At 61.9% G+C, this 11,587-nt stretch overlaps 1 protein-coding gene across 1 annotated transcript in view; it reads left to right on the top strand.

Moving 5' to 3' along the window:
* The window catches only part of LOC139239331 (pecanex-like protein 3), an 89,544-nt gene that overhangs the window by 964 nt on the left and 76,993 nt on the right, over nucleotides 1-11,587 (top strand). The window contains exons 2-5 of the mRNA XM_070868006.1: nucleotides 1,126-1,165; nucleotides 5,392-5,487; nucleotides 8,933-10,312; nucleotides 11,506-11,587. The exon at nucleotides 11,506-11,587 is cut by the window's right edge and continues 48 nt beyond it. Of these exons, the coding sequence (XP_070724107.1) occupies nucleotides 1,126-1,165; nucleotides 5,392-5,487; nucleotides 8,933-10,312; nucleotides 11,506-11,587 (1,598 nt within the window). The remainder of the gene's footprint in view (nucleotides 1-1,125; nucleotides 1,166-5,391; nucleotides 5,488-8,932; nucleotides 10,313-11,505) is intronic.

Below are 11,587 nucleotides of genomic sequence, written 5' to 3'. Positions count from 1 at the left end.
TCTCTCTCGCGCCCTCTCTCTCTCTCTCGCGCCCTCTCTCTCTCTCTCGCGCCCTCTCTCTCTCTCTCGCGCCCTCTCTCTCTCTCTCGCGCCCTCTCTCTCTCTCTCGCGCCCTCTCTCTCTCTCTCGCGCCCTCTCTCTCTCTCTCGCGCCCTCTCTCGCCCTCTCTCGCCCTCTCTCGCCCTCTCTCGCCCTCTCTCGCCCTCTCTCGCCCTCTCTCGCCCTCTCTCGCCCTCTCTCTCTCTCTCTCGCCCTCTCTCGCCCTCTCTCGCCCTCTCTCGCCCTCTCTCGCCCTCTCTCGCCCCTCTCTCGCCCTCTCTCGCCCTCTCTCGCCCCCTCTCTCGCCCCCTCTCTCGCCCCCTCTCGCCTCTCGCCCCCTCTCTCGCCCCCTCTCTCGCCCCCTCTCTCGCCCCCTCTCTCGCCCCCTCTCGCGCCCCCTCTCGCGCTGGGCAAAGGCAACTGTGGAGGGGTGGGGGTGATGCACAGGAGGATCCCACAGAAGATTAGTGGTGGGCCAGAAGATTGGGAATTTTTTTAGAAACCAGCAAAGGATGACTTTTTAAAAAAAAAAAAAAAAAAATAGCGAGAGAGAAATAGGAGCAGGAGGAGGCCATACGGCCCCTCGAGCCTGCTCTGCCATTTAGTACGATAATGACTGATCCGATCATGGACAGTTCCACTTCCCTGCCTGCTCCCCATAACCCCTTAATCCCTTATTGGTCTATCTCTCTCTCAAATATATTCAATGTCCCGGCTTCCACAGCTCTCTGAGGCAGCGAATTCCACAGATTTACAACCCTCAGAGAGAAGAAATTCCTCCTCATCTCAGTTTTAAGTGGGTGGCCGCTTATTCTAAGATCATGCCCCCCTAGTTCTAGTCTCCCCCATCAGTGGAAACATCCTCTCTGCATCCACCTGAAGTTGGAGGTGGTCTATGTCGGTCCAGTGAGGTGAGGTGAGGTGGGGCGAGGCCACGGAGGGACCGGCAGATGTGAACACGGATTCAGTGGGGATTTCCAGCTCTCCAAGCTCCCGCTGTTCAGTCCGTTTGTACTGTGTAACCGAGCCTGATGTCGACTTTTGATGAAAACTGACCCTTTTTTAAAAAATCTCTCTCGATTCTAGGAATTGTTACCCCACCTGGAAGACAGCGGAACGTCTAAAGGTAGGTTGTCTCTTCTGCTGCTGGTTCGATGAGGGCAAACCTGGAGCAGGCAGCCTGGCGTCTTGTGGCCCCGGCCTGATGCTTGGGTTCCTTTCTGGGGATGGTGGCCGCTTCGGTGAGTTTGAGGGATTTCTGCCCCATCTCCACCGAGGCGGCGACTCTTGCAGCGCTGCAGTTCCACCGGGGCTCCCGTGATGGTCCTCCCAGTACCTTGTCCACAGTGCTGCTCTTCCTCTATGAGCAGTGGCGGGTCTGTTTGGCCGGGCTGGGGGGTTTGAGTGGGGCCGGGGTGGAGGCGGGGTCAGGGAGCAGGAGCGTTACCTGCAATCCCAAGACTGCCTGGCCCAATGCACATCCTCTGGGCCTGCCTGCCTACCTGCCACTGGGCCTGCCTGCCTACCTGCCACTGGGCCTGCCTGCCTACCTGCCACTGGGCCTGCCTGCCTACCTGCCACTGGGCCTGCCTGCCTACCTGCCACTGGGCCTGCCTGCCTACCTGCCACTGGGCCTGCCTGCCTACCTGCCACTGGGCCTGCCTGCCTACCTGCCACTGGGCCTGCCTGCCTACCTGCCACTGGGCCTGCCTGCCTACCTGCCACTGGGCCTGCCTGCCTACCTGCCACTGGGCCTGCCTGCCTACCTGCCACTGGGCCTGCCTGCCTACCTGCCACTAGGCCGGCCGGCCTGCCTACCTGCCACTAGGCCGGCCGGCCTGCCTACCTGCCACTAGGCCGGCCTGCCTGCCTACCTGCCACTAGGCCTGCCTGCCTACCTGCCACTAGGCCTGCCTGCCTACCTGCCACTAGGCCTGCCTGCCTACCTGCCACTAGGCCTGCCTGCCTACCTGCCACTAGGCCGGCCTGCCTACCTGCCACTAGGCCGGCCTGCCTACCTGCCACTAGGCCGGCCTGCCTACCTGCCACTAGGCCGGCCTGCCTACCTGCCACTAGGCCGGCCTGCCTACCTGCCACTAGGCCGGCCTGCCTACCTGCCACTAGGCCGGCCTGCCTACCTGCCACTAGGCCGGCCTGCCTACCTGCCACTAGGCCGGCCTGCCTACCTGCCACTAGGCCGGCCTGCCTACCTGCCACTAGGCCGGCCTGCCTACCTGCCACTAGGCCGGCCTGCCTACCTGCCACTAGGCCGGCCTGCCTACCTGCCACTAGGCCGGCCTGCCTACCTGCCACTAGGCCGGCCTGCCTACCTGCCACTAGGCCGGCCTGCCTACCTGCCACTAGGCCGGCCTGCCTACCTGCCACTAGGCCGGCCTGCCTACCTGCCACTAGGCCGGCCTGCCTACCTGCCACTAGGCCGGCCTGCCTACCTGCCACTAGGCCGGCCTGCCTACCTGCCACTAGGCCGGCCTGCCTACCTGCCACTAGGCCGGCCTGCCTACCTGCCACTAGGCCGGCCTGCCTACCTGCCACTAGGCCGGCCTGCCTACCTGCCACTAGGCCGGCCTGCCTACCTGCCACTAGGCCGGCCTGCCTACCTGCCACTAGGCCGGCCTGCCTACCTGCCACTAGGCCGGCCTGCCTACCTGCCACTAGGCCGGCCTGCCTACCTGCCACTAGGCCGGCCTGCCTACCTGCCACTAGGCCGGCCTGCCTACCTGCCACTAGGCCGGCCTGCCTACCTGCCACTAGGCCGGCCTGCCTACCTGCCACTAGGCCGGCCTGCCTACCTGCCACTAGGCCGGCCTGCCTACCTGCCACTAGGCCGGCCTGCCTGCCTGCCACTAGGCCGGCCTGCCTGCCTGCCACTAGGCCGGCCTGCCTGCCTGCCACTAGGCCGGCCTGCCTGCCTGCCACTAGGCCGGCCTGCCTGCCTGCCACTAGGCCGGCCTGCCTGCCTGCCACTAGGCCGGCCTGCCTGCCTGCCACTAGGCCGGCCTGCCTGCCTGCCACTAGGCCGGCCTGCCTGCCTGCCACTAGGCCGGCCTGCCTGCCTGCCACTAGGCCGGCCTGCCTGCCTGCCACTAGGCCGGCCTGCCTGCCTGCCACTAGGCCGGCCTGCCTGCCTGCCACTAGGCCGGCCTGCCTGCCTGCCACTAGGCCGGCCTGCCTGCCTGCCACTAGGCCGGCCTGCCTGCCTGCCACTAGGCCGGCCTGCCTGCCTGCCACTAGGCCGGCCTGCCTGCCTGCCACTAGGCCGGCCTGCCTGCCTGCCACTAGGCCGGCCTGCCTGCCTGCCACTAGGCCGGCCTGCCTGCCTGCCACTAGGCCGGCCTGCCTGCCTGCCACTAGGCCGGCCTGCCTGCCTGCCACTAGGCCGGCCTGCCTGCCTGCCACTAGGCCGGCCTGCCTGCCTGCCACTAGGCCGGCCTGCCTGCCTGCCACTAGGCCGGCCTGCCTGCCTGCCACTAGGCCGGCCTGCCTGCCTGCCACTAGGCCGGCCTGCCTGCCTGCCACTAGGCCGGCCTGCCTGCCTGCCACTAGGCCGGCCTGCCTGCCTGCCACTAGGCCGGCCTGCCTGCCTGCCACTAGGCCGGCCTGCCTGCCTGCCACTAGGCCGGCCTGCCTGCCTGCCACTAGGCCGGCCTGCCTGCCTGCCACTAGGCCGGCCTGCCTGCCTGCCACTAGGCCGGCCTGCCTGCCTGCCACTAGGCCGGCCTGCCTGCCTGCCACTAGGCCGGCCTGCCTGCCTGCCACTAGGCCGGCCTGCCTGCCTGCCACTAGGCCGGCCTGCCTGCCTGCCACTAGGCCGGCCTGCCTGCCTGCCACTAGGCCGGCCTGCCTGCCTGCCACTAGGCCGGCCTGCCTGCCTGCCACTAGGCCGGCCTGCCTGCCTGCCACTAGGCCGGCCTGCCTGCCTGCCACTAGGCCTGCCTGCCTGCCTGCCACTAGGCCTGCCTGCCTGCCTGCCACTAGGCCTGCCTGCCTGCCTGCCACTAGGCCTGCCTGCCTGCCTGCCACTAGGCCTGCCTGCCTGCCTGCCACTAGGCCTGCCTGCCTGCCTGCCACTAGGCCTGCCTGCCTGCCTGCCACTAGGCCTGCCTGCCTGCCTGCCACTAGGCCTGCCTGCCTGCCTGCCACTAGGCCTGCCTGCCTGCCTGCCACTAGGCCTGCCTGCCTGCCTGCCACTAGGCCTGCCTGCCTGCCTGCCACTAGGCCTGCCTGCCTGCCACTAGGCCTGCCTGCCTGCCTGCCACTAGGCCTGCCTGCCTGCCTGCCACTAGGCCTGCCTGCCTGCCTGCCACTAGGCCTGCCTGCCTGCCTGCCACTAGGCCTGCCTGCCTGCCTGCCACTAGGCCTGCCTGCCTGCCTGCCACTAGGCCTGCCTGCCTGCCTGCCACTAGGCCTGCCTGCCTGCCTGCCACTAGGCCTGCCTGCCTGCCTGCCACTAGGCCTGCCTGCCTGCCTGCCACTAGGCCTGCCTGCCTGCCTGCCACTAGGCCTGCCTGCCTGCCTGCCACTAGGCCTGCCTGCCTGCCTGCCACTAGGCCTGCCTGCCTGCCTGCCACTAGGCCTGCCTGCCTGCCTGCCACTAGGCCTGCCTGCCTGCCTGCCACTAGGCCTGCCTGCCTGCCTGCCACTAGGCCTGCCTGCCTGCCTGCCACTAGGCCTGCCTGCCTGCCTGCCACTAGGCCTGCCTGCCTGCCTGCCACTAGGCCTGCCTGCCTGCCTGCCACTAGGCCTGCCTGCCTGCCTGCCACTAGGCCTGCCTGCCTGCCTGCCACTAGGCCTGCCTGCCACTAGGCCTGCCTGCCTGCCTGCCACTAGGCCTGCCTGCCTGCCTGCCACTAGGCCTGCCTGCCTGCCTGCCACTAGGCCTGCCTGCCTGCCACTAGGCCTGCCTGCCTGCCACTAGGCCTGCCTGCCTGCCTGCCACTAGGCCTGCATCTCTGTGCGTTGTAAAGCCTCCTTTACCTCTATCAAATTTTGTCTGATTACGCTCCTCTAATATAAAGTTGTGTGCGCGTTCCTCTCATTACTCGACAGTGATCAGGAGCAGAATCCTGTCTGATTTGTTCCCCCCCAACCACGCCGCACTCCCCTCCCGATCTCGGTGGTGCTGAGATGAACGAGTTCAGCACAGACTGGGAACAGATCCCGTGCACTTTTGTGGTGCCTTTGCTCCGAAGCCTTCACTGCGAATCGGGGCCCCTTTTAAGGGCTTGCCGCTCCCTTCAGTGTCAGTGGTGGGTGTTGGCCGCGCATGATCTGAGGTGGGACAGTCTTCACGGCGCTCGTATCTGGACTCAGAGCTGCTCGTGTGTTCAACAGGTATCAGAGAATTGGTCCATGAACAGGGCAGCAAGAATGTTATCGTCACGTCGGCCGACAGGGAATTATTAAAACTGAACATGCTGGACGCAGCAGGTGAGCTATCGGCACGGGGTCTGTCTTGTCCGCTCCTAAGCCTTTGTCTGACTACGATTTTGACAGAGTTTCATGTTGGGTTAGTGAAGTGTTTGTAGTCCATTCGGCAGCCTGTACCCACCCCCACCCCCACCCCAGATCCAACCACATGCTCTACCGCTATAGCCAGTTTTCTCTTTTGCCATTGAGGGAATGCAACAAAGGTTCACCAGACTGACTCCTGGGATGGAGGGGGGGCGGGGGGGGGGCAATTGTCCTATGAGGAGAGATTGAGTAGACTAGGCTGATATTCTCTCGACTGAGGAGAGATCATGCAATGTTTCTTGATTCCTGAAGATCCAAAAATCTATCGATCTCAGCCTTGAATATACTCAGAGACTGAGCCTCCCACAGTCCTCTGGGGCAGAGAATTCCAAGGATTCACCACCCTCCGAGTGAAGAAATTCCTCCTCATCTCAGTCCTAAATGGCCGACCCCTTATCCTGAGACTGTGTGACCCCTGGTTCTCGACTCCCCAGCCCGGCGGAAACATCTACCCTGTAAGAATTGTGTATGTTTCAGTGAGATCTCCTTTCATTCTTCTAAACTCTAGAGAATATCGGCCTAGTCTGCTCAATCTCTCCTCATAAGACAATCCCCCCATCCCAGGGATCAGTCTGGTGAACCTTCGTTGCACTCCCTCAATGGCAAGTATATCCTTCCTTGGGTAAGGAGACCCAAACTGTACACAATACTCCAGGTGTGGTCTCACCAGGGCCCTGTATAATTGCAGTAAGACGTCTTTACTCTTATACTCAAATCCTCCTGTAATAAAGGCCAACGTACCATTTGCTTGCTGTACCTGCAGGTTAACTTTCAGTGATTGGTGTACAAGGACACCCAGGGCCCTCTGAACACCAACATTTCCCATTCTCTCACCATTTAAAAAAAAAATACTCTGCTTCTCTCTCGTTTTCCTACCAAAGTGGATCACTTCACGTTTCTCCACAGTATATTCCATTAGCCACGTTCTTGCCCATTCACTTCGGCAGTCCATATCCTCTTGAAACCTCTTTGCATCCTCCTCACAACTTACATTCCCACCTAGCTTTGTATCTTCAGCAAACTTGGATATATTACATGTGGTCCCCTCATCCAAGTCATTGATATAGACTGTGAATAGCTGGGGCCCAAGCAGTACCCCACCTTGGTTGTTTCCCTCAGTGGCAAGGGTTGTGAATTCCTTGGGTAAGGAGACAAAATGGCCTGTTTCTGTGCCGTACATGCTCTGTATACATTGGAACGCGACGTGAAAGAGGAAGGGACTGTTGGCTGTAATGTATAAGAGCGTAAGAAATAGGAGCAGGAGTAGGCCATCCGGCCTCTCGAGCCTGCTCCGCCATTTAATACGATCATGGCTGATCTGATCATGGACTCAGCCCCACCTCCCTGCCTGCTCCTCATAACCCCTTATCCCTTTATCATTCAAGGAACTGTCTATTTCTGTCTTCAATTTCTTCACTGTCCCAGCTTCCACTGCTCTCTGAAGCAGTGAATTCCGGTCAGGCACAGTCAGCATGGATTTATGAAGGGGAAGTCATGTTTGACAAATTTTCTGCAATTCTTTGAGGATGTAACGAACAGGGTGGATAAAGGGGAATCTGTAGATGTGGTGTATTTGGACTTCCAGAAGGCATTTGACAAGGTGCCACATAAAAGGTTACTGCATAAGATAAAAGTTCACAGGGTTGGGGGTAATATATTAGCATGGATAGAGGATTGGCTAATATGAACCTGTGAGTATGCTTGCGGGTTTGTAGAGCTGTTGAGTTGGGAGTAGAAACATAGAAAATAGGTGCAGGAGTAGGCCATTCGGCCCTTCGAACCTGCACCGCCATTCAATATGATCATGGCTGATCAGGCAACTTCAGTACCCCATTCCTGCTTTCTCTCCATACCCCTTGATCCCTTGACCCCTTTAGCCTTAAGGGCCACATCTAACTCCCTTTTGAATATATATATCGAACTGGCCTCAACAACTTTCTGTGGTAGAGAATTCCACAGGTTCACAATTCTCAGTGAAGAAGTTTCTCCTCAGTTCCGTCCTAAATAGCTTACCCCTTATCCTTAGACTATGACCCCTGGTTCTGGACTTCCCCAACATCGGGAATATTCTTCCTGCATCTAAACCTGTCCAGTCCCGTCAGAATTTTATATGTTTCTATGAGATCCCCTCTCATCCTTCTAAATTCCAGTGAATATAAGCCTAGTCGATCCAGTCTTTCTTCATATGTCAGTCCTGCCATCCCGGGAATCAGTCTGGTGAACCTTCGCTGCACTCCCTCAATAGCAAGAATGTCCTTCCTCAGATTAGGAGACCAAAAAAGTACACAATATTCAAGGTGAGGCCTCACCAAGGCCCTGTACAACTGCAGTAGGACCTCCCTGCTCCTATATTCTCATCCTCTCGCTAAGAAGGCCAACATGCCATTTGCCGCCTTCAACGCCTGCTGTACCTGCATGCCAACTTTGTGACTGATGTACCATGACACCCAGGTCTTGTTGGAGCTCCCCTTTTCCTAATCTATCACCATTCAGATATTCTGCCTTCCTGTTTTTGCCACCAAAGTGGATAACCTCACATTTATCCACATTATACTGCATCTGCCATGTATTTGCCCACTCACCTCACCTGTCCAAGTCACCCTGCAACCTCTTAGCATCCTCCTCACAGCTCACACTGCCACCCAGCTTAGTGTTAGCTAGTCATGTGATGTTCACAAGACTCAAAAACCCCAGCCAATTGGATCCATGATGAGGCAGGTGGTTGTGAGCCCAGTGAATGACTAGGTTCACTCGGTTGATTCTGGGGGTGAGGGGGTTGACTTATGAGGAAAGGTTGAGGAGGTTGGGCCTCTACTCATTGGAATTCAGAAGAATGAGAGGCGATCTTAACGAAACGTATAAGATTATGAGGGGGCTTGACAAGGTGGATGCAGAGAGGATGTTTCCATTGATGGAGACTAGAACTAGGGGGCATGGTCTTAGAATAAGGGGCCGCCCATTTAAAACTGAGATGAGGAGGAATTTCTTCTCTCTGAGGGTTGTAAATCTGTGGAATTCGCTGCCTCAGAGCTGTGGAAGCTGGGACATTGAATAAATTTAAGACCAAGATAGACAGTTTCTTAACCGATAAGGGGGCGGGCAGGGAAGTGGAGCTGAGTCCATGATCGGATCAGCCATGATGGTATTAAATGGCGGAGCAGGCTCGAGGGGCCGAATGGCCTACTCCTGATCCTATTTCTTACGTTCTATGAACTGGTAATGTGTAGTGTGATAAACTGTTAATAAATCAAATAGTTCTCAATAGCAATGTGCTGCTATGAATTCTTCAGCAAAGAGGCCATGAAGCAAAGACATTGCATTGGCTGACTCCAGGTTTGTCTTTATTTTTTTGCCGTTTCAGATGGTCCGCAGATGGTGCAGGCGGCCGGCGAGCGCCCCCTGCTGGCCGAAGGGGGCACGGCGCTGGTCGATGTCGTCGCCTCGGGCAAAAGGCTGCCCTCGCTCCCCGTCCAGGCCACGCTGCCCTCCTGCCGGGGCTCGGGCCCTGCTTCCTCCCCCCCGGCCCCCCGCGGCCCGGCTCCCGCCCACCCCCTGCCCTTCAGCCTGCTGGAGCAGATCGGGGCCTGGCGCTCCGGCGAGCCGACGAGCCTGTGCGAGGCCCTGCGAGGCCCCTTGCTGTGCGAGGGCCCGGGAGGGGCCGGAGGCGCGAGCCAGGAGGCGGGCGCCCTCGAGCGGCTGGCCGGCCCCAAGACGGCCGGCTCCACCGACAGCTGCTTCGGCGGCGGCGGCGGCACGGACCGGGAGACCCAGAGCACCGTCAGCAGCTACCGCAGCGAGCCGACGGGCTCCACGCGGCTGGAGAGCCCGTCCCTGCTCCCCGCCGCCCCCCGGCCGGACGGGGCCTCGGGGGACGCCGGCACGCGGGAGCCGCTGGGCCTCAAGGCGGGCAGCGACACGGACAACCTCTCGGACAGCGAAATGGCGGCCACGCCCGACCTCTGCGACGGGGGCCCGGACGTCCCCTGCCCCGGCGAGCGGCCGGCCGAGGGCGCGGCCGACCCCCTGACCTCCTGGCTGGCCGACAAGATGGCCGCCGCCTCGCCCCCGACCTTCGACCCCGGCCGCCGGGCCGAGCCGCCCCTCCCCGGCGGCCCCCGCCCCGAGCAGGTGGTGCGGCCCAAGGAGCTGAAGCTGCTGCGGCGAGGCTCGGGCCGCAAGAAGGCGGCCAAGCGGCAGGGGGGCGGCTACGACTACCGGCGGGAGTACGCGGCGGTGCGGGCGGCCAAGGCCTACGGCGAGAGCTTCTTCGAGGACGAGGACTCGAGCGACCAGAGCGACCTCAGCCGGGCCTCCAGCCTGCGCTCGCAGCCCCGCTACAGCAGCTCTTCCAGCTCCTCCAGCGCCACCTCGCAGTCATGCTCCTCGCCCGACGCCCAGCGACACAAGGCCCGGCGCGGAGGAGGAGGAGGACGGCGTCCGGCGCGCTCCGAGTCCGAGCCCGCCGTGGTCGCCCAGCCGCCCGCGGTCGGCGCCAAGACCCACGCCCGGATGCTGAGCATGGACGGCGCAGCGGCCGGTCGCCACCCGGCCCAGGGCCCCGGGGCCGGCAGCACCCGCACGCTGACTGCCTCCAAGTCGGACCTGGAGGCGCGCGACGGCGAGCCGCGGGGCCGCGAACGCTTCGCACGGCGGCTGGAGTCGGTCGGCAGCTCGTGGAGCCAGTCAGTCAGCCCCGCCGGCTGGGCCGCCGAGCTCGCCGACGAGGGGGCGGTCGGAGGAGGTAGGTCAAAGGGGGCGGGCGGCCTGCAGTTCGCGCCGTGCTGGAAGTTCTTGACGTTGATAAAAAAAGGGAGGGGGGGGAGGGGAAAGGGGTGTGAAAGGGCAGCACTGGGCGGGGGGGGGCAGAGAGCGAGACCAGCACAGACGGAATGGAGGGAGGGAGAGAAAGGGAGTGAGCGCAGCACGGCATGGAGGGAGGGAGGGGCATAGTGAGAAGCACCGAGGGAGGGAGGGAGAGAGTGAATGCAGCACTGGGTGAGGGAGGGAGGGAGAGCGCCGCACTGTCGGAGGGGCGGTACTGAGGGAGTGCCGCACTGTCGGAGGGGCGGTACTGAGGGAGCGCCGCACTGTCGGAGGGGCAGTACTGAGGGAGTGCCGTACTGTCGGAGGGGCGGTGCTGAAGGAGCCCCGCACTGTCGGAGGGGCGTTGCTGAGGGAGCGCCGCACTGTCGGAGGGGCGGTACTGAGGGGGAGCCGCACTGTCGGAGGGGCAGTACTGAGGGAGCTCCGCACTGTCGGAGGGACAGTACTGAGGGGGAGCCGCACTGTCGGAGGGGCTGTACTGAGGGAGTGCCGCACTGTCGGAGGGGCAGTACTGAGAGAGCTCCGCACTGTCGGAGGGGCGGTACTGAGGGAGTGCCGCACTGTCGGAGGGGCAGTACTGAGGGAGCTCCGCACTGTCGGAGGGGCGGTACTGAGGGAGTGCCGCACTGTCGGAGGGGCGGTACTGAGGGAGCGCCGCACTGTCGGAGGGGCAGTACTGAGGGAGCACCGCACTGTCGGAGGGGCGGTACTGAGGGAGCGCCGCACTGTCGGAGGGGCAGTACTGAGGGAGCACCGCACTGTCGGAGGGGCGGTACTGAGGGAGTGCCGCACTGTCGGAGGGGCGGTACTGAGGGAGTGCCACACTGTCGGAGGGGTGGTACTGAGGGAGTGCCACACTGTCGGAGGGGTGGTACTGAGGGAGTGCCACACTGTCGGAGGGGCGGTACTGAGGGAGTGCCGCACTGTCGGAGGGGCGGTACTGAGGGAGTGCCGCACTGTCGGAGGGGCAGTACTGAGGGAGTGCCACACTGTCGGGTGTATGTTAAAAGATCCGATGGCGTGGGGGGGGGCGAATTGTTGAAACGAGTTTTGTGTAATTGCTGCTTGTAACGCTTGCTGCGTTCTTCACTCGACGCCCTTCCCTCCCAGCTCCAGCCTCTGAAGACGCGGGGAAGCGGGAGATCAGCAGTAGCGTGAAGAGGACGCAGGCGATGAGGCGACGGCATAATGC

This window comes from Pristiophorus japonicus, chromosome 27 (assembly GCF_044704955.1).
Source record: "Pristiophorus japonicus isolate sPriJap1 chromosome 27, sPriJap1.hap1, whole genome shotgun sequence".
Classification (NCBI taxonomy): domain Eukaryota; kingdom Metazoa; phylum Chordata; class Chondrichthyes; family Pristiophoridae; genus Pristiophorus; species Pristiophorus japonicus.
Note: the sequence above shows the minus strand (reverse complement) of the source record. Positions and strands in the feature narration are given on the sequence as shown.